This window comes from Lactuca sativa, chromosome 4 (genome assembly GCF_002870075.4).
Source record: "Lactuca sativa cultivar Salinas chromosome 4, Lsat_Salinas_v11, whole genome shotgun sequence".
NCBI classification, from domain to species: domain Eukaryota; kingdom Viridiplantae; phylum Streptophyta; class Magnoliopsida; order Asterales; family Asteraceae; genus Lactuca; species Lactuca sativa.
The window spans coordinates 132,375,860-132,399,787 of record NC_056626.2 but is presented as its reverse complement, the minus strand read 5'-3'; the positions used below and the strand labels follow the sequence as shown (position 1 = coordinate 132,399,787).

The 23,928-nt window shown below is 34.6% G+C and overlaps 3 protein-coding genes across 3 annotated transcripts; 2 read left to right on the top strand and 1 right to left on the bottom strand.

Moving 5' to 3' along the window:
- Positions 1-504: 504 nt before the first annotated feature.
- Positions 505-1,902, bottom strand: LOC111898740 (F-box protein At5g03100). The gene has a single exon (XM_023894611.1). It carries the CDS (start codon positions 1,900-1,902, stop codon positions 505-507), a length of 1,398 nt encoding a protein of 465 aa, XP_023750379.1.
- Positions 1,903-12,290: 10,388 nt separating this feature from the next.
- On the top strand, positions 12,291-13,865 carry LOC111898739 (F-box/FBD/LRR-repeat protein At1g13570). Its single transcript, XM_023894610.1, has one exon. It carries the CDS (start codon positions 12,291-12,293, stop codon positions 13,863-13,865), a length of 1,575 nt encoding a protein of 524 aa, XP_023750378.1.
- An 8,634-nt stretch (positions 13,866-22,499) lies between these two features.
- Positions 22,500-23,069, top strand: LOC128133521 (glycine-rich cell wall structural protein-like). Its single transcript, XM_052770989.1, has 2 exons — positions 22,500-22,586; positions 22,677-23,069. Exons 1-2 carry the CDS (start codon positions 22,500-22,502, stop codon positions 23,067-23,069), a joined length of 480 nt encoding a protein of 159 aa, XP_052626949.1.
- The last annotated feature ends 859 nt before the right edge of the window (positions 23,070-23,928 follow it).

Here is a 23,928-nt window from a genome sequence, read left to right as displayed (position 1 = left end):
TATTATTATTTTATTCAATCTATTTTTAAAAATAGTGGGATTTGTTTTATAAAATAATATATATATATATATATATATATATATATATATATATATATATATATATATATATATATATATATATATATATATATATATATATATATATATATATATATTGGTATGGTTTTTGATTCATTTTATAGGTTAAAAAAAAAGCAATGGTATCAACCCGTGTGCATGCCTGTTAAGATTCATAATTATATTAATTTGTATATATTTGGAAACATATTGATAGAAGGAAATTTTAAAAAAGAAATAGTAAAATACCTAATCTAACGACTAACGCCAATCAAGTTTGAACTCTAAACAAGGCACATGAGCCAGTCCCTCTGGAAAGCTTCTCCAAGAATTTGTTAGGGTTTCCCATTTTTCATCACCATGACGTCTTATTTCAACAAGTTGCAGGTAATCACGCCAATACCCCTTTCTGGTCTTCTTCTCCACCACCTCCCTTACCATTAACTAGCTAAAGTAGTTGTGCTTAGAATTTGAGTCTACAACTGCGACTACCTGCTTTGGATGACAAATCGTAAATAATGCATCAAAAAATGGCAAGCGCTGATCCCCCAAGCCTTTGTCTTGTCTAAAAGTTCTAAATGTCAGTTGTGTTACGTTTATAGCCGGAAATGGGACCCTTCTTGTTAGATCGTCGACGTTGATGTCCGATGGTATTATGTCATCAAACTTTGTGATCTGTATTTGAATGTTGCACTTTCTTGAGAAAGTCAATGCTTCCCTCATCTTAAGAAAGAAAGATTCATCAATTATAAGGGGACGCATCAGGAACAGATCAAGATCCATTTCCTCGAGAATGGTGGCTTGAAACAAGAGACTAGGCATTGTAAAGCCACGGAAATGAAAAGAAATTAAATTTGGTGCATAAACCTTTATGTTGACTGGCTTAATGAATTGGTCTAGCACTATGGATAATTTCTTCATTGTAACACAAGTAAAATTGAAGCATTCCAACTTCCAAAAATCCAGATCAAGTGTCAAACTCTCGAGAAAAGGAAATTTCGATTGGATAATGTTCACAAAAGCATCGTCCACGATCATATGACCTAAGGATAATTCCGTAACGCTTACTAGTGAATCCAGGTCGAAAGGAAGAGGCTTAGATATAAACGTAAACGAGCGAATATTTGGGACATCATTGATTTCCAAAACAGTACTCATTGCTAATACATATTCGGAAACTATTCCTAATTCTCTAAGACAATGAAGGTTCTTAACCTTGATAGTCTTGAAGCCCGTGCAAGAGAAAAGCTGTACCTTGACAAGCAAGCTACAAGTAGACAGTATGTCATTAAGTACCTGTTCACTTATGTGCACATCTTGCAAGTTCAGTTCTCGAAGCGACAAACACTTGATCACAGGATGACTAGCCATCAAAACAGAATCAATCATTGAACTGGAAACACTCATTTTAATTAGGTTTTCACCGGAGAGTATCTCATCTGGCAACGTAAGGGAGGCGTTGCTATACCGGATTGCCAGGGAAAGCTCCCGAAGACAACTTCTGATTGCCATTGGCCGGATCCAATTTTCAGCAAAAGAGGCGGACTCCTGGTTCTCAATGTCGATAATAACGTCAATACTTTTGACTGGTATGTTGTCACGGAGATATCTTACGAGAGTGCGGTCGACTAACTTAAACAGCTCTGTTTCTGGTTCTTTGCTAACTACAGACAGATAGGCTTCACGAAACCTGAGGGTAGGGATGGTGGACCAAGCATGTAGCCATGACTTGGACAAGACGCTGGTGCGGGCGGCTTCTTTTATCGGTAATTGCATTTGTATGCAGTGGAACAAATCCGGAATATCTTCTAATCCTGGGCCGCTTCTCAACTGTTTCTCCATCTCTGGGTACCAACCACAAAAAAAAACAGCAAATTAATTAACCCTGTTAATGTTTTGTAGACGATTCGTACCAGCACGTCATCTTGTAGATCACAAGATTTTAATTTAAAAATAAAAACCAAGATCTTATAATTTCCTAATTAATTGTATTGGCATTTACTAGTGTATAGAATATAGTTGTGATATACAAAATTATTACTATAATTTTGCATGCTTAGTCGGCAAATATAGAGATTTAAATTGAAAATATTCGCTGCTTATTGAGATATAGTTTTACTTAATTTGACAATGGTTTATAAGGAAACAAAACCCCACAAAATGACACTGATCAACATCATCGAATATCTTTATTTTTTAAGAAGTATTAATTATGAAAAACATTATCATAATTAAATTTAAAATACATTTATTATGGAGATTATTAATGCATTTCACATTTAATTATGATAATATTCTTTATAATTAATATATTTTATATTTAATTATGATAATACTTGTCATTAATTAATGCTTCTTATATGTGCCCTTAGGCCTCATATTAGAAAATCTCAATTGCCACAATCATTTTATTATATTTAGGTAAATAATACATAAATTGTTGTGTATTGTAAAAAAATATTGTGTACGAATTATTTTCCATATACAAAATTCACTATCAACTCAAGGCTAAAATTTGAGGCTTTGCATTTCCACCATGTCATGCCTCAGTAATATTTATGTCATGCCTCATACTATTTACGACTTTCAATTTTATAGATAAAATCATGCCAACGATTTTTTTTAACTTGTTCCACATCCATTATAAGCAAAGTGGCATTGAAGAATGGATCTGTGTGAAAGACTATTTGGGAACTACAAAAACACGCAGGTTACTTCATGTGTACATTCCAAAATCCTCATTTTGTCATCTCTTTTAATCTTCCATTTATGGTAGCTTAAAGAACAAATGCATGATATCGGACGTTTCGACTAAACTACACTATATGGTAATGGTACCATGGAACTCAACTTCTTCATTATGAATTGATAGTCAAACCACTTTAAGAGAGAGCCTAATGACTTCCCATACGTTAGAACATGATGGAATGATGTTTGTTTATAAACAAATGCAACGGAAACAAAATCAAAACTTTTACTATTATATTGATTATCGGTCTACAGTTGTCTTGTTTTGGTTGGCCTGATTTGGTGGTCTTGACACATGCAGTTATGTTTTCCTGGTTTGGTGATTTTGTGTATTTTTGATGCTTTTGACGTTTTTGCTGCTCATCTTTTTTTCGAAAGATATGCGGATTCTTTGATTGCTGCTATTTTTTCAGTTGCCTTATAACGCTTCATCAACTCTACAGTATATATATATATATATATATATATATATATATATATATATATATATATATATATATATATATATATATATATATATGGGAAAAGTGAATATACCCTTAAGGGTATATAAACTTAGGTACCCAAACTCATAATACTACGTTGTTTTGTTTGATATATTCATTATAATATTGTTAAACTTCAATCCTTAACTTGATTTATATTCAATATTTTTAAATTTTCACTATTATCTTCCTCTTATATCACATCTTTTTGTCGAACACTTACTAGGCTATATATATTATTGTTGAAAATGACAATTATGTAAGAGGAAGATAAATATGAAATTTATAAAAATCTTTAAAGTAATTCAAGTTAGAAGTTGAATTATAAGAACATTGGACAATTACAATGTCTATATATGATACAAAACGATGTAGTATGGTGAGTTTGGGTACCTACGCTTATATACCCTTAAGGGTATATTCACTTTTCCCTATATATATATATATATATATATATATATATATATATATATATATATATATATATATATATATATATATATATATATATATATATAGGCTTAGGTTATTCTATTCAAACTAAGTATTGTGTTATTGTATACATAATTTTGAGCCAATCATTTTACTTAATTTTGGAAAGTGAATAATACATATTATTAAATTAAATATAAATAAAAAATACCAACTAATTTCATTCTAAAGGTATTTTAGTCAATTAACATAAATTTAAAAAAGCAAAATTACATATTTTAAGGAAAATGGATTGTATTAATTTTAAAAATCTGATTGTATGGATGATAATTCTTTTAATTCGAAAATTCTGACGGAATATGTTTATCAATATATTAAAAAATAACAAATATGATTGAACCATACAAGAATTACACATTCTGACATAATATATATTTTGATTTAATGAACTTCTTGAAGAATAACAAAATTTTGGATACAAGTTAAAAAAAATTTCATTACATTCTTAGAAAAGAAAAAAAAATACATATTATTCTATGCGAATGTTACACTTATTAATAACACAAAAAACACAATATATGAATCATTCTACCAGAATATACAATTACATACATTTTTTTCATTATATTGTATATTATTCTGGTAGAATAATCCATTCTTTTTGAAAGATTGGTGGTCATTGTTCATCTTCATCCCATACAATGTTCATCTTCAAGATTCTATTCTCATAGAATCAGAATTCAAGATTCCATTCCAGTAGAATGTTGTAAGTTTCATATGTACCATGTTTTGCTTTGATATCTCTCGTTTCGTACCTACAAAAATAATGGTATTCAACAATTGATCATTATAAACCAACAATATAAGATAAAATTCAAGCATAAAGAAGCAAACCAAAATAAAGTCACGCAAAACCCATTAAAGAGAAATGGATTCGTGATTCCATTCCAACAAAAAACTATTGTACCTTACATTCGTTTCTATCAGATTATCGTTAATATATGCCTTGGAGCTTGTAAATGTAAGCAATTTTGCACAGGTTTCGTTCAATGTTATCATTCAATACTGTATTTTTGAATCATCCAACAGAAGATTGCATGATCATCCTACTGTTTTAGAGTGGAGTCATCATTTTGTTATAGACACATATAGAGGAAACAAAGAAATTATCAGGACAAAGTAGATCACCAACTTATAAAATATATATACAAAATTAGGGATTTAAAAATCCTAATGTAATGAAGAAGAAGAAGAAGGAAGAAGATACCACATCTCCTTGTTTGTTCACAAACAAACCCTCAATTCTTTTACCAAAACCAGATTTCAACCTTCTCTCTTTCAACACCGTCCAGTCCAGTCGTCCACGGAGGCAGTTTGTAGAATGTAGAAAAGAAAGTACCCGTATACAGTTTGTAGGAGTATTATGCAAAGGAAGAAGTAAAACTTGTGACCAATTGCATGATGATGTATCCACATCAGCATTTCTGTAATGTTAACAGTCCATGTCAGCTTTCTTATTGATAATGAATTCAAAAGGCAATGGCTCAACTTTGAAGGCAATTGATTTCGATTGCTTAATTGTAAAATTGAAACTTCACTTGCTAAACTTTTAAGAAAATGAGAAATGTAATAACATGTAAAGAAGGTAATCTGTCTCAGGCATTTGATCAAACAGCTTGCATGAAATCTGATTTCTAATCTTTTGGTCATTCTAAGCAATCTGATTTCAAACCTTTCTATTAATTTTGAGCAGTTTTTTCATCATCTAAACTTTGGATCCTTAGAAATCGAAGTCATAAGACTAAACAAATCAAGACACTTCAACACCAGCAAACCTAGATGAACATGGTTATTAACATCAATCAATGAACCCAAACAACAAACAATTAGAAACATGAACAAGAAACAAGAGTTCTGTAAACCAACAACCAAAATAAGCAAAAGTCATCATCACTAACAAAATCGGTAACCTTGAAATCAATATTTCGGTTTCAACAGAAACCAGGAAAAGAACGAAAGTCGAAAAAGTTGAAGAAAAATGGAACCTGTAGTTGTGGGGTGCGAAGGTCTCTAGTCGTTGATATGAATTTGCTTCAATTCATCACCCTCGTCGCTCTTGACACGAACCTGCTTCCTTTCCCCCTCCGATTGGCTCTGCCCCCGTCTCCCCTGCAATTCATTCGCCGCTTGGGGCACCAGACCCGGCACCAAGAACATCCACAACCTATGGATCGAGCTCTATAAGGGAGAAAGGGTTGCTGGTGTCACTGGTGTCGAGCCAATGCCACCGAAGCCCCACCTGCTACTACTCGCTCCGATTTCAAACAGGAACGCGATCTGAAAGCGTCAATATGATGCTAGGGCTTTAAGGGGTGGAATTATTTAGGTTAAAAAGTCAATCTCATGATTACAAGGATTATTTTTAGAAGTTACTGAACAAATTACTACATTACCCTTATTTATTTATTAAATTATCTATTTTTTATTTAATTTTGATTGGCTCACATTGATGCATACAATAAAACAATACTTAGTTTAAACACCTGAACATAATATATATATATATATATATATATATATATATATATATATATATATATATATATATATATATATATATATATATATATATATATATATATATATATATATATGAAAGCCAAATATACAAAACCTATGTAACGATTAGTTTTATTTTTGCGTCAGATAGTTCTTTCAGTCTTTTTGTGGAATCCTTTGAGCATGATACTTGTTTTCAACTAATAGTTTATAGCTAGGTGTGTATATGTCGGGATGAATAATTTTCTTTTTGATGTTTTCTACTGCCTTGGTTTTTTACTTTGTGATTATTTGGTAGGGTTGTGCGTAAAGCAAAAATGAAAATGAAAATATTAAAGAATGATCTATTTTCGAAAATCGACAATCTGATTTTTTTAAGCCTATATTTAGCTCGTTTATGTTTTTATATATATGAAAGCCAAATATACCAAACCTATAAACCATCAATAAGCAAACACGATCATAGTAGGAACAATATTATGGAAATATTATAAAGTTTGGCTAAGTATTTGTGTTTTTTATGATTGCATTACTGAGCTTGTACGTTTTTTGACATAATTTTGATACGACAGTTGGTTCTGTGGTGAGCTACGAGCAATCGACTTATGTTAGTGGAAGGAACGTCATGGACGTGGCTTTGGGACTTACTTCGGGTGTCGGGATTGATATCGGGGCTTCGGGGGTATAAATTGCCAAGAAGAAGAAAGAAAAAGGGGAGGGAAGTGAAAATTTGCAAACAAGATCGGCAGCCCTCCTCTTTTATTTATAGTGTGCTGGTCATCAGGTCACGTTGGGCGTGACTTCCATGTACGCGGGGCGTAACGCCTCTTTCATGCGTACGCTGGGCGTATGAAGATCTACGCCCCGCGTAGTTCAGATGGGGCTGCCAAGTGGTGAAGTCTCGGTGGGGCTACATGGCCGTCTCTCGGACCACACGAGACCGGAGTACGCTGGGCGTACCGGGTGGATAGGATCGGACGTGTCATGGCTTCGGATATTATCCGAATTTATAATTTTTATAAATATATTTTAATTATTTAAAAACTTCAGAAATTCATATCTTCCTCATACGAGGACCGTTTTTGACGTTCTTTATATCCACACGTAGGTGAGACTATGCTCTACAACTTTTGTTTAGACTCCGTCGTTTAATTTTGAATTTATTTTTATTATATTATTTTTAGTAGGCCGGGACAGGAAAACTCCGTTAGAATTTCATAACTTCTTCATCCGACGCCCGTTTTCGTTTGTCTTTTCACCATTGGACAACTATCGATGAGATCTTTGATTATCGTTTAGATTGCTTCGGCCAAATATCACCCGATCCCAATTTCGAGATTTGGGTTGTATACCGCTAAGTCGAAACTTAGAAAAGCATAACTTCCTCATACGAAGTCAGATTTGGACGTTTTTTTATGAACGCTCTCGGTTTAACATATTCTACGACATTTATTTAGATCGCTAAGGCCAAATATCGCTCTAACATAAATTCACTATTTACGTCGCGCTGTGTCACGTTGATTCTGTCGCGAAACTTCGACAGGTCATAACTTCTTTGTTATAACTCGGATTTCGGCGTTCTTTATATACACAGAAACCTTGTGACATATACTATAACTTGGTTAAGATTATTTATTCTAAACACTCTTCTATCAGAAAGTCATTTTTGACGTTTATCGTCTCTAAATTGACTAGTCCGGATCTACGGGCGTTACAGTTATCTCCTCCTTAGGATGATTACGTCCCAGAATCATCAACGAAAATAAGGTTTGTATAATGATTCCATACTTTATCTTTTCATCCCCGTAATTTCTATGTTTATTCGAAAGAGTATTTAACTCTAGGGCTTCTTGACTGCAGGCGATGCTCAATCTTGCATCTTCTTTTCGTATTATGTTGGACTTTCAATCATAACCTTTAAGTTACAAAATAAGTCCTTATTGTGGACTCCTTCTTATTCTTAGGATACGTACTTTCCTTTATCTATTGTAACAGATCGATGGGTCATGTTCTAATGACCTCGCATCGTATGATGCAACGCTTAGACTTAGGTCTCTTAGAGTCAATTCCAGAATGGAATATACCTTCCTTCATATTCTAATGTGATATAATCACATTTTTGCATATAGCATTCTAGATACCACCTTCGATATCTTCCGATAGGTGTCATTCAGCACATAAAATAACAAAACCAGGGTTTATATTAATTCTTGAAACTATTACACAAAAGCTCAAGTTCACCCTATACTATGCCTCTAATAGGCTACACCATAAATTAGTATTCACACTGCTACTTCATATCTTGATCTTTGGATATAACATCCTTATCCTTGATTCCTTGCGTTATTGTCTGCTTCGTCAAGGATCATATAAAATGCTCCTGCCTTTGGCTGCAGCAGTGAATTTGGTCTTGCTCCTTCATTCTTCTTCGGGAAGTCCCTAGATAAATGCCCTTCTTCTTGGCATTCATAGCACACTCTCTCTTTGGATACACACTTGTTGGCGTAATGCCCTGTCTTTCCACATTTGTAACAAGTCACCTCTTCATCGCATCTCTCATAATGCTTCAGTGGTACATTTGGCTTTGTAGCTTCTTCCTTCTTTGGGCAGTCCAACTTGAAGTGCCCTTCCTCATTACGTTCGTAACATACCTTTTCCTTGAATAGACATTCGTCGGCGTAATGACCATACTTTCCACACTTAAAACATTTTACCTTCTCACCATTTTTTCTAGTGTTTTTCTTTTTGCATTTACCGCACCATTTTTCTTTACCTCCTCTTTTTCTAGACTTCGAGAACATGTTGCTCTTGTCAGACCTTGAAGACCCCTCAAATTTCCTCTTCCTGCCAACTTCAACCTTGTTGGCGATACTACCGTTGATCACTTCTCCGACTGACTTAGCAACCCCGATAGTTGTCCCAAGAGTAGGTTCCTGGCGTACTGTAGTGATCTGTGGATCTGTTATCTGTTTACCTATGCCATGTTATTTGTTTATCTGTTATGTACATGTTGACATGTTATGGTATATGGTGAGACTGGACTGCTCAGTACATTAGTGAACAGATCGGGGGTATTCCAGCTCGAGGCTGATTGGACCCGACATGTTGGTATTCCAACCCGAGGCTGATTGGGCCAACATGCTTATGATACGAGGGTATTCCATCCCGAGGATGACTGGACCCATCGTGGACATGCCTGGTATTCCAGCCCGAGGCTGATTGGGTCAGGAATGAGTGTTTGTGTATATGCTTGTTTTGTGGTGGTACTTTGGGGAACCCACTAAGCGTTGACTTACAATCTAATTTTTTTTTTCAGGTACTTCGAATGATTATGGAAAGACGAAGGCATGACCGTGCATATCCATTTGGTTATGGTTTTTATGATTTTGGGATACTCTGATTGTTTTGGGAAAAATGTTTGAAATCATAAAATGCCGATGTAACACTCATATTTATCATGATTTTTATGAGTGTTACATCCATATTTTATGATTACTCTGATATTTTTCGATGTATTTGATACACTTATTTCCACTATGGCTTTATGATAATGTTCTTGGATAATAATTTTATTAATTAAAAATCGAAATTTTTGACCTACATTTTTGGGATGTTACATTCCACCTGGTTACCCTACAATTAATAAGAAAAGAGTGTAACATTCTCCTTTCAATCTACCACCTCAATCATAAAGATTATACGAACCCAAAACTTGGTTACCCTGCAATTAATAACAAAAGAGTGTCAACACAAAGAAAAAGAAGTACCCAAAACCAGAAAGGTGTGCGATACATGATTAGTAAAGTAAAAACATAAATATCAAACCTGATCTGCATCATTTTATGATGTTTGAACTCAATGGATTCGAAGATCCAATCGATGGCGGAAGATGGTGATATGTTGGTGGCGGTGACTTAATCGATGCAAAACAGAAAAACGAAAGAAGATCTGGCTTCCAAAAATATCGAACCAAGCTTTATCATAACGATTCTTCGTTGAGGCATCACGACTGAAATTTCAATTTTGAGAGCGGATTAAAGTTCAACAACAATCATAAAGATAGCTCAATTTTGGTGCCTTATTTTTGTCATGGTGCATAACATACATACATACAAACAGCCAAGACTGGATTCAAGATCTAATGTAAAAAAGAAGGAAAATAAATAGAACTTCTACTTCAAAAAAACATGCAAATCCATAACAAATAAATGTTTGTGCCTGTAGTGTGCATGTAGATATGGCGATACATATTAAAAACTACCTTAATATATCACAAATTATAAGTCAAAGCAACTAAAAGTTATTATCTGGATATGGTTTAGCTCCATTCTTCTCCTGTTTAGAAAATAATAATAATAATAATAATAATAATAATAATAATAATAATAATAATAATAAAAGCTTGAAAATTGTGAAAAATAATTTACATCATACCAACATACCAATTCAACAGGAATTTATTCATGACAATAAAACAACAAAGAGAAGAAGAAATCAACATAAAGAAAAACCCCAGTATAATCCAGAAACAGGGGCGAACGCAAGATTTCATAGTAAGTGTTGCCTGTGGCACATTTTTCCTTTTACATAGTGGCACAATAGTAGAAAAAACAAAAAATTCAAAATTTTTTACATTGTGTCCGAAAAAACAAGGGTTGTCGGTGACACTATAGTGACCATAGTGGAACCGCCCCTGTCGAGAAAGACGATTCATGATAAAAAAAATGAATGAAATTGAGTTGATAATCAGAGATTCAAAAATCTCAAAATCAAAAAAAAAAAAAAATTGTGAAGAGAAAGTACATAGATGGAGAGGGAATTCCAAAATCAATATCAATACAAATGGAGAGAAAATACATACCCACGAACAAAGTCAATCACTTTCTTCCTAAAGCTTAAAAATAGTAGAAAATCTAAAAGAATTACAAACGAAAAATCCTAAAAATAAATGACTAACAGCTTAGACATCAACAATTTACCCGTAGAAAACATGCAAAATTGCCAGAATTAAAGGATGAACTGAAGAACAAAACCAAGAATTACAAACATAAAAAAAGGTTTCAACATTTCAAATCCCAAAGTGGAAACAAACATAAAGTTGGGATTTTTAAATTTATATTCCTTTAATGGTGTCGGTGGTTGAAGGCGGGAGGAGGCAGAGCAACATATGAAGATGATGTGGGTGCGATGGAGGTGAAGGTGTAATGGCGATTAGCTTATATGATGTGTAGATTCGAATTTGAAGGATAAGGATTTTAATATCTTGCTGATAAACGAAACTCAAAGTATTTTTGCTGATTTTTTGGAAAACAAACGATAATAAATATGGATGTTAAATCCAACAACAACGTAATATGGTTAATTTTAAGGGATTTCTGATCAATTTCTTCATGTTTAGTTGGTTCTTATAAATGAAAATCCCGAAATTGAGGGATGAATGAGAGAGCGAGACATGGGTGGAAAAGCAGTCAAAGACGATGTGTGTAGTGACACGTGGTAATAAGGAGGCTTAAAATAGTGACATGTGGCATTATAGAGATTCTTTTATTAAGAAAAGAAGAAGAAGATTACCATATCTTTTAATAATCTTTAGTAATATATAATATTTTTAAAAAAAAAAAAACTTTGGATAAATAGATAATTTAAAAATTTTAAAAGTAAATAAATATAATATTTAGATTTTTTTAATCCGGATAGATATGATATTTACAATTCCATATTCACTCTTTTTTTAAAATTACGCTTATAAAGTATCGTTTTTATGTTAAAGTTACATAAATATAAAACCAATTGACCGGTTAGTAGTCAATTCTTAAAAACACAACTCTTTTGATGTAGGTTAAATTCCTAATAACAAATTTAAAATTTTAGAAAATGGAAACAATATCAAAGATATTTGAATTTTTATAACAAAGTCACCGATTATTCGGCATTCATTCGTTGTAAACCTATAAAAATAAAACTAACAGGGTTTTGCTGGTTTTCTTGTTTCTTGTGTAACAAAAGATGGCGGAAGGGATGAGTGGAAGCCCACTATTAGAAGATATCCCGGAGTTGCTCCACCGCATACAAATGCGGTTGCCGGTAAAAGAAGCCGCCCGCACCAGCGTCTTGTCGAAGTCATGGCTACACGCTTGGTCTACCATCCCTACCCTCAGGTTTCTTCAAGCCACAATGTCTCTTCGCAAAGAACAAAAGCCAGAGCACTTAAAGGTGATTGACCACACTCTCAAAAAGTATCTCCATAACAACATACCAATCGAAAGACTTTACCTTATGATCGACACCGAGAATCAGGAGTACTCGTCTTCTCTTGCTGAAAAATGGATTACGTCTGTTGCAACCAAAAGTTGTCTGAAGCAGCTTTCCATCTTAATCATGGTTACAAGTGCATCCTTTAGTTTGCCAGATGATATACTCTCTGGCAAAAACCTAACTAAGTTAAGAGTTACAGGTTCTTTCTCAAAGATCCATTCCCTTTTAATGACTACCCATCCTGTCATCAACTCGGTGTCCCTACGAAAACTGCACTTGAAGCATGTTCACATAAGTGAACAGGTTATTCATGAGATATTCTCTACTTGTAAATTGCTTGTGGATGTAGAACTTTTTCATTGCAAGGGCTTTGATACCATCAAGATTAAAAACCTTGGTTTTCTTAACAATTTACAAATTGATTCATATGAACGAAACCGTATTCTGGAAATCAATGAGGTCCCGAATCTAAGCTTCTTTTGGTGTGTAGGAAACCCTCTTTCAGTTAACATGGGTTCCTTAGAAAAAGTGACGCATTTATCGTTTGGTGATGTGTTCATGGACGAAGCATTTCTAGACATGATGAAATTAAAATTCCCTTTGCTCGAGAGTTTGACACTTTATATGAGATTATGGAATTTCGAAAGCTTCCATTTCACATGTGCTTCCTTGAAGAGATTGTCATTACTGGGGTGCTCATTGAGGCTTATCAATGTACAAGTTAATGCACCAAAATTACATTCTTTTTGTTTTGAAGGTCAGACAATGCCTAGTCTCATGTTTCCAGCTGTTGCCAACTCTGGACTCAAGAAAATCAAGCTTGGAATGTATCTAAGCAATCCGGTTGATACTTCTTTTTTTCTCAAGATGAGGAACGCACTTGAGTTATCAATCGAGCGTGAAATTGGAATAACCATGACCAATATTGTCATAGTCCCACCATTTGAGGTCGACATCATCAATCTAAGAAAAATGGCAAAATTTCCGGCTTTAGACGTGAAACGGCTGTTGTTTAAAACGATTGGGGATGAAGGTCTGTGGGAGAGTTCTCCATTTTTTGATGCATTTTTTACGATTTGTCATCCTAAGAAAATAATTACAAAGCCAGACAAGATGTTCCAACACCACAATCACTTTTGCAAGCTGATGGTGAGAGAGGTCATGGAGAAGAAGAACACTGGAAAGGCCGAGGAGTATTTGAATTGGCCTTATTACTTGAAAGGTTTTGAAGTAAAATCCGAAAAAGAGAAAAGCCTTCCAGATGGTTTGAGAACCTCTTTAGATGGGTCGTCACGTCACAGTGTTTTCAAACTAAATTGGCGTTAAAATAGAACCTGCTCTTTTCCTGTTGAGTTACTTGTTTTACCACATCATGTTTTAGTTTTCATTTTATATTATGTGTTACAAAGATTCTTAAACATATTATGTTTATAGTTAATTTCATAAAATTCCTTATGTTGACAAGTATTTTTTTGGAAAATATACCATTCTTTTTTCCAATTAAACCTGAACTTTGAGGGTACATTTTGATTTAACATTTTTATAGGTAGGTAGAATTTACCCGTGTTTCAATATGGAGATGTGTCATTTTTAAAAGCAAATGGAAAGGAATCCATTGAATGCTATTCGAACCAGGGTCTATATGATTGGCTTTTATTCTTAAATTATAATCTGTAAGAAATTTGATCTTAAGGATGATGTGTTGGTACGTATTATTATGTGCTTGTGTTAGATTATAGAAATGAAATTTTTGAGAAGCTTCTATTTATGTTTAGCCACAATCATAATCAATCATGTACTGTGTTGATAATTAGGTAGTTCTCCATTTATTTCAATAATTAGTTGTCTTGCATAAAATCTTAAAATTATATCAATTTGTACACAAAGTTGATTGTTTTATCCTAAATATTAGAATAATAATCAATTTTACAGAACACTGTAAACTGATTAGTTTAATCACATCCAAACAGCTAGCTCAATTTGTTGATTTTTAAAATAACTCCATTGGAGATTAAGAAACTTCCATTCCCTTAGGGGTTAAACATAATATCTTAATAATTAAAAGATTTTACGTTTACCCATTTTCTTTGTAAAAACAGTAATGACTAAAAAAGCTATCAAGGTCCACATCAAATGTTGTATGACATATTCTTAATGGTCTTTTCCGCCTAGGAGAACATTTTAGGACGCTAAAGGTATTTTGAAGTTACAACTCTAATTATTGTTATTTTGTATTGTAAGCTTTTTGACCCTCTTTTTATTGTTTTAGGCAAAGGAAGCACAACTTCTTATGCAGAACAAGGAGTTATGAGGAGAAAAAGGAGCATTTAACACATGTGAAATTCCTAACTTCCTATCATCATAAGCTTTTCATATTAAATTGGTCTATATATCTGTAATGCAAAATTCTTCTGAATTAGTGTCTGAAATTTCGATCTGGAGGACTTCAAGAAGGACTTCAAGAGTCAGGCTGCCTTTTGTATACTTCTTATTTTTATTTTTTTTTTATATTTTTTTATTTTTTGCTTTGAGTTTCATTTATTTTGTAAAAACAACTCGATCATCAACTATGAAATTACAATTACTAATTTCTATATTGAAGTTTATGAGGGAAACTAGCAAGCTGCAAACAGATTAAAACTTTAAAACTTTAAATCATATATCTTCACTTTGATTAATTTTGATTTCACATTCAATCGTGTGCTTTTGGATCTTCAAGTAGTCTGTCAAAGATGTTGAACTTTACAAGAATACAACTTGGATAAATATTGAGATAGAATGATAACAAAATTACATCTATTTAAATAGCTGAAACATTAGTTTTGATCTAAAATTTTCAAAATGTATCTCCCTTTTTGGGAATGGATGGAGTATATTAAGATGTTTGGATGGGTATGCATATATGCTAATGACACTGAGTAATATACAAGTAGGTTACATTCAACGGTATATTTGAAAATGTTGCATATTTTGTACTAAAAACAACATTGATGCATAAATTGGTAAAAATATGAATCGTTGTTGCATTATTATATGTAATTAACCCTTTTATCAACTATTCTGGAAATGTTTATCTATATAATATGTCTTAATATATTCATTACTTTTTACTTGCAGTATATTTGTTGGGTCCTACTAAAATCATTTCCTTATTGTTTTGACATAACATGCACGCTTAATTACGTGACAAATAGGTTGAGGATTTGAGTCTTTTGGTCGACAATAGTTTGCATGTAGGATCAGTAGGATTAGGGATACAGGAGTTTGGCATTCTAAAAGAATCTTATTCACTTTCATCATTACAACACATTAAATCACTCACAACACATTAATAAAAAAATATTTTTATAGATACAAGTGTAACTATTTTTATCACATTAAAAAAATATATTCTTCTAGATACAGGTGCACTTAATGATATTCATCATCTCGTTATCACTCACAACACATTAATGAAAGATATACGTATATCTTTTATAGACCTTCCTTCATCTTTTTATAACAAATTTTTAGATTTATTTTTGTTTTGTGAAACCAGTTAAACGATAAACGATGGGAAGCATCCCACGCTTGGAAGATATTCCGGAGGTGATCCACAATATACAATCACGTTTGCCAGTAAAAGAAGTCGCGCGAACATGCATCCTCTCCAAATCATGGCTAAACGCTTGGTCTACCATTCCTATCCTCGGGTTTCGTGAAGCTGTAACCTCTCTCACCAAAGAACAAGAAACAGAGCACTTGAAGGTGATTGACCACACTCTGATAAGGTATCTCTATGACAACATACCTATACAAAGCATCCACCTTAAGATCAACATTGAGAATCAAGATTCCGCTTCTCTTGCTGAGAAATGGACTCGACCCGTGGCATCCAAAAGTTCCCTTCATGAGCTTTCCCTCACATTTGTTGTTGCAAGTGCCTCGTTTACGTTGCCAGATAATATACTCTCTGGTATCAATCTGACTACATTAAGAGTTTCCAGTCTTTTCTCAGAGGCTCATTCCGTTTATATGATGAGTATTGATCATCCTGTGATCAATTGTGTGTCTCTTCGAGTACTCAATTTGCAACATGTTCATATAAGTCAAGAGGTGCTTGATGACATATTTTCTACTTGTAGCTCACTTGTGAAAATAAAGCTTTTACATTGCAAGGGTTTCAATACCATAAAGGTTAAAAACCTTAGTTATCTTTACACGTTAAGAATAATTTCAGATGAAGGAAACACTACTTTCTTGAAAATCAATCATGTCCCGAATCTTACAAAGTGTAGCTTCGATCTACGTTTTCAATCACCACCAGCGAACCCTCTTCCATTCAACGCGCATTCATTGTCATTAGGAAGCAACTTGACACAATTATATTTACGTGGTATAATCATTGACGATGCATGCCTAGACATGATCAAATCAAAATTTCCATTTCTCAAGATTTTAACCCTTAATATGAAACGTTGGAGGTTGGGAAGGTTCGATCTCACATGTGCTTCAATGGAGATATTATCCTTGCGATCTTGTCAATACATGCGTATCGACATACAACTGATAGAAGTCAATGCACCAAAGTTACACGTTTTTCTTTTTGAAGGCAAGTCGATGCCTAGGTTTGTGTTTTTTCCAGCCACTGACAACTCCCGAATCAGGCAAATCGTCCTTGCATTGTCTTTGAGCAATCCCCTTCAAGTTTCTTTTTTTGTCAAGATGAGGAAAGCATTCAAGTTAGCAATGAAATGCGACATTAAGATAAAAATCAAGAACATTAGTGTCATAAACCTGCCATTTGACATCAACGTTGTTAATCTAAGAAAAATGGTTGGGTTTCCGGCTAAAAACGTACAACAACTGTCGTTTTTTATGATTGGGGATGAAGGCCTGTGGGAGCGTTCCCAAATTTTGATGCGTTTTTTACGATTTGCCATCCTAAAAAAGTAGTTGTAACAGCAGACAACAACCACTTTTTCAAGGTGATGTTGAGTGAGGTTATTGAGAAGAAGAAGAATACGAAAGAGGTTAGGGAGGATTTGCATTGGTCTGATTACTTGAAAGATTTTGAGATAGAAACTCATGAAGAGGGGGAGAGTCTTCCGAAAAGCTCTCTAGATGGGTTGGCTCGTGTCAGCGTGTTCAAACTAAATTGGCGTTGATGCAGAACCCCAGTCATCTACATCTTGTTTTAGTTTCATTCTTCTTATATCATGCATGTGTTGCAAAGATATTGAATTATATAGTTATGAATGACGTTTATTTATTATATATTTTTTTATTTTTAAAACGCTGGAGATTTTAACGAATTAATCCACACCTATTGTAACATAATCATACCTTACCGATATATGACACAAACAGTGGGGCCGGGCAAATTAAAATGGGGATAAAATTTTAAGAAGGTTAAAACAATTTGTTTAAATGTCAACCGTTTTTGTCTTTCGTTTTAGATTTTATACGTAACTAATGTGTTGTGTAATATCAAAACCTTATTCTAATATAGTGATTTAATCTTTAAAAATGAACATATATAAATGGTGGTCTTATATAAGTCTGATTTTCGAGATTTTGGAAGATGACCACCAAGCTCGCAAAAATAAGTTTATAACTCCATGAAAATGTTTTTTCTAACTTAGGACATCCACAATGCATTCAACTTTATAGAGTTCAATAGAGTGTCACATCATCATTTAGTATTCCATACAACTCTATTTATTTTTATCCCACAATGCATTAAACTCTACAAATTTAATAAAACATATTAAAAAATATTAATTTAAAGATTTAAAGACTTTTCTTTTTCCCATTGAAGAGTTCAATGGTTATTGAACTCCAAATCAATGTTTTAAAAACCGGTTTGAACCGGCCGGTCGAACCGGTTGGACCGGGAACCGGGAGAGAGAGTAGTTCAACTATCACCGGTTTTATATTGATTTCTGAACCGGATTGAACCGTCCGGTTTTTAGAAAAACCCGGTTGAACCGGTTAAAATAAACCGGTTGAACCGGTTAAACCTAATAAAACCACATGAAAAAGAACCATTTATATAATAAACTTTGATGATTTTTTTCAAATCTATTTAGTTTTTTCTAAATTAAAACATATGATAAATTTTATAAATTTTTTTGATGTGTTTGCATTCATCTAAAACTATATTTTGTTTCGGTATTATACTTTATTTTCTTTTTGACGTATATGAATTGATATAAACCACTAAAATTTATGGTTATATGTTATTTTAATGTATTTGTATTCATCTACAACTTATTTTTATATTTATTTTTAATGTTTAAACTTGTAAACATCAAATTCATAATTTATATATGTATGTATGTGTAGGTAAATAGAAAAAAACATGAAAAATATAGAAACCGGTTCACCCAGCGGTTGAACCGGTTTGAACCGGAAACCAGTCACCATACCGGTTCAACTAAAAAACCGATTTTTAAAACATTGTTCCAAATCCATTGAGTGCCAAGGTGGCATTTCACAATGGTGGAGTTGTATCCATTGAATGACAAGCATGACACCTCATTCAACTCTTCCATTAAACTCCCCATTGTGGATGCTCTTATAACAACCGATAATCACTCGCGCTGATCAACAAGAATTGCAATTAACAATTTTTCAATGCAAAAGTTAACAAGTTGAGATTGTTAAATAAAAGAAAACGTCAACTTCATTGGCAAGTGTTTATATATATATATATATATATATATATATATATATATATATATATATATATATATATATATATATATATATATATATATATATATATATATATATATATAATACACCCTAAAATGTATATAAACTTTTTTTTTTGAAAGGGAATTTCCCTAACGAGGGTTTCCGGGCCAACTTACGTGCACCGACTAATCCCCCGCTGCAAACATGAGACTTTGCCTCATGCCCTGGAGTCACTGCAGTCGAACCTCTATGGCCACAAGGACTGGGTAAAATGTATATAAACTTAAGTACCCAAACTAATCATTCTTATAGATACTAGTATTATTTTTGACATTGTCTTCAGCCTTTTTGTTTACTTGTAGGTAATTAATGATGTGGCGGCGTTTTGAAATAATACATTGCCTACAGTGTTGTTTGGTTTTCACTTGATAATGAGCAGTAAGAGATACTTTGAAAACAATATTGGCGAAGTCGAACCAGCTAGCATAAAAATATCAACATCTATTTTTGAAATATTGGAAGTTCTTACAATATGTTTTTACAAAGGTTTACCATCATTCCGCCTAAGTTAGTCAAACTTTTTTAAGAGCCTTAAATAACCAAATCTTACCTTTTGTTTTCTTGCTGTGAAGTTTATATTGTTTTAACTGAAAATCAATTACAAGTGATAACATGGCTCAGACCAAGGTTGATTGAGATAAGGTCGTGTAAAAAACACAAGTGTATATTTGTGAAGAAGAAAATAAATAAAAAGTTGGCATCTTAAATATAGAGTGTAGAGTCGGTTATATTAAATAAATAAATAAAACTTTAACCAAACTTTTTGTGACAAAAAGAGTTCTTTAATGATCTGATATTTTTCATGGGATTTGGCTTTCAAAATATTTGTTAAAGAGACATGTGATAAAGAATATCTACGGAAACATCTAGTGTCATTGTGGGCACACCTTTTGTTTGTTCTTTTGTCTATTACTAATTATAATATCTTTCTGCCACGTATTTATTTAAAAAAAAGTATTACAAGTGTGACTTGGATAAAATAATCGCAACTTTATTGCCACGTCGAACCTAAAAGGTTGCCCTCTTCCAAAGGCCGGTTATCCCTTTATTCGGCCTTTAAACTTCCTGATGAGCTGGTTTATCACTTTTTGCCACATCAGATTGCCTATTAGACCTCCTACCCCACTTTGCATTCTAAATTTGGGCCGGTGCGGATTTGACGATTTCCTATCTTTTTGGAGTTGAAGACACGCGATTGAGAAGAGCGTGGTTCAGGATATATTAGTATGTGTGCATTCACTGCATTGCTTATCCAACTAGTAAATGTGCAGATATTACGCCTGAACTATATTTCTAACCTACCGATTTAGTGCATAGAGTAATTAGTCTATCAATATGCTCTTTCTCGGGTTGTTTGAAGGGTAATTTGATATCTTTAAGTAATGTTATTCAGTATCTACTAAACCAAAAATGAGTTGGAAGTAACTGGGCGCAAACTTTGAAGTTGATTTACCGATCAATAACTTCCCCACCTAGATTATAAATATCAATCTATACAACAAGCTGACATTTCCCACAATAATCAGTACTCAACTTGAGCGAACCAAACGCCCCTTAGCCTATTCCTCGACGTTCCCGAAAGGAACCACTAGCTACAACGAGCTCCTTGTTCGGCGGCTTCCTACTATGAAGACGACTCTTGTATTCCTGAACAAATGCATCTGATGGCACTTGTTCTGTACCCCCGTCTTGACCAAATACTGAACCAAAGTTTTGCATGCTCGAACCGCAAATCCTTATGGCTCATTCTTTTGAAACCATAACTCGAGCAGGTCGATGATCCTCCACGCAGAATATCTAGTTCTCCCCCACTTAGGGTTCAAACTACCATCAACTAACATTGCAAACAGACCAAAACTCGAACAGGCTCACCCAAATGCATAACATCCCTGGACCTTGGAATCTACAATACGATGCAAGATGATTTTACATGTAAAGGCCAAGCAAACTCAAAGAGATTTTGAATCTCAGATGGGGACCTCGGAAAGTCCCATATCATGACTTCCCCTAACATCAACAATCCCATGCAGATGCACAAACAATAATTCTGACAGTCCATTCATAACACCGATCCTTTATCTAGAAACAAATAGACCACCGCACACTTCATCTACAAATCCCCAACCATCAATACATCGTGAGGATCATTCATAGATACAATAGGTATTATTCTTATAGTTGGGATACATCAGAGATAACAAAATTTGTCGTTCCTGATTTACTTCCTTGATCACCTCAAATAATAAACTAGCACCTGAGTTGCCTATATTCAAATAAAGCAGACATTTGATCTCATCTCAAGGCAACCATACCACAATAATCCTCTTGTGCATTCCCATACTACCATACTTGCCGCCAACAACCGCAACTATCTAGCCCCATGTTGGGTCTACATCCCAGCTCTAAAAAACACATGTTTGCTCTCTCTTTCCTCCAAACACGGAAAGTTGGAAGAAAATAACCCCCTCATAGATAGTGATAATCCCAATCTATCCGCCAATCACTCAGCCTTCGACTGGAATCCTCGAGCTGATCATCACAATCGCTTCCTTCTTGAGTCTCGCGACTCAATTGGCTCTACCTCGAACAAGGCCCTCGAGACCTCAACATCAACTAACTCACCTAGATCTGAAAAAACATGGTCACTAAGGTCTAAACAATCACTAGACCCATCCTCAACCTGAACAATCATAACCGATAACTGATAAAGGTGAAAACACACTGCAATGAATTATGGTGCCAAACCATGCTATCTACCCCTAAACAACTCCTTAGGTGTTGTTTGGTTCGCAGAATGTTGCTGAAAGAATTTGAATTGGAATTGGAAAAGGAATCTGTCAGGAATTTGAATCTAATTCCATATGCTGTTTGGTTGGCAGGAAATGGAATTGGAATTAATTTCAGTATCTGTTTGGTTCGCAGGAAATAGAATTGGAATTCATGTAAAATGACATAATTGCCCTTTTTGCATGTTTTGCTTAATTTTACCTTGTTTTCTAACTGATATGTAAAAATACATTATGAAAATTATAAAAACAGTAAAATTTCGACGGTGGTGGCAATGGTGGTGAGAGCAGTGGCGATGGTGGCAACGATAATGGTGGGTGGCGGTAATGGTGGCTGTGATGGTGGTGGTGATGGTGGCGGTGACATTGATTGTGGTGACGGAAGTGGTGGTGATGGTGGTAGTTGCAGCTAGTGGCGACAACGACGACGGTGATGGTGTTGGTGGTGGCAGTGGCAGCTGGTGGCGGTGGCGGTGGTGGTAGCAACGATGGTGGCATCGCTGGTAGTGGTGGTGGTAGTGTTATTTGTGGTGGTGGTGGTGGCGGCGATGTTGGTGGGTGATGGCGTTGGTAGTGGTGGTGGTACCTGCAATGGTGGTGGTGGTGGTAGTGGTCGGTGGCGGCAGCAACGGTGGTAACGTCGAGGATGGTGGTGGTGGTGGTGTCGCAAGCAGTGGCGGTGGGTGGTGGCGGCAGAGGTGATGGTGGTGGTGGTGGTGATGGTAGTGGTTGGGGCGGCAGCAGTGGTGGTGGTGGTCGGTGGGGCGGCAGCGGTGGTGGTGATGGTGGCGGTGGTGGTGGTGGTGCCGGTGGTAGCGGCGGTGATGGTGATGGTAGTGGTGGTGGGTTTTCTGATAAGTACAAGGGGTATTTTTGTAATCTGCCACTTTCCTTGATGAGAAGGAATGTTTTCCATCCAATTTTGGAAGGAATTCACTTTCCTCCATATGGTGGAAAGTTTATTTCATTTAGGAATCCTTTTCCTTCCTCTAAGTCCAACTAAACGCATGAATTTAAGGGAATTGAAATCATTTTCCCTCAAATTTCATTCCTTTCCTGCCAACCAAATGCACCATTAGAATCCCCAAAATTGTCCTCAATTTGAGTACGGATCCTATGTTTTCTGTAGTATGGGCCTAACACTACCTTCCACACATATCTATACTTTCCTCAAGAATCATCCCGAATCCTCTAAGTCACATCCTTATGCTGATGCTCCCAAAACCCACTCAACATCGAACCAAACACACTAAAGCACTTCGTAGGATACATATACATCCTATACTCACTCTCTCAAGAGTGGCTAATCTTTCCTTACAATCGCCTACTACTAACCATACTCACTCATGCAACATCCACTAACCCTACAGCCGCTCGTGTATGCTAATCATACATAACACTAAATTCGATAGACAGTCAAATACTTCATTCTATCCTAAGCCCACGACCAGACAAAGAACAAGAAATAAGGCAAAATCAAACATTCTTAGGACATAAATCTTAGTTATGTACAACTATGATTCATACACTAAGCAACCACAGTAATAATGTCAGTTCCATATAACATATCAAGAAATTCTCCTCAGCTATCAGACATCATGAATCAAGCAATTCCTAAAGATCTCGAGCCTACAACTAGCATGAAATTCTCTCATATCATCAATACACAAAACAAGTGTGGGTATCTTGGGGAACACTTTCCTTGGCCGGCTTATTGTACTTATCACATCCTTTTTGTCGATCTTTTTGGATTTAATTTTGAAAAATATGTTGTAGATCCTTAGTTTGAGTTTGGAATCACACAAGTGTTCATCCAATTCTCTCAAACCAGGGCTCTGATACCAATTTGTACCATCCCAAAA

Bases quoted from the DNA above. Each gene is read 5' to 3' on its own strand.
- LOC111898739 (XM_023894610.1), top strand. From the start codon at position 12,291: ATGGCGGAAGGGATGAGTGGAAGCCCACTATTAGAAGATATCCCGGAG.
- LOC128133521 (XM_052770989.1), top strand. From the start codon at position 22,500: ATGGTGTTGGTGGTGGCAGTGGCAGCTGGTGGCGGTGGCGGTGGTGGT. The intron at 22,587-22,676 runs GTTATTTGTGGT...TGGTGGTGGTAG, and splicing joins CTGGTAGTGGTGGTGGTAGT to TGGTCGGTGGCGGCAGCAAC.
- LOC111898740 (XM_023894611.1), bottom strand. From the start codon at position 1,902: ATGGAGAAACAGTTGAGAAGCGGCCCAGGATTAGAAGATATTCCGGAT.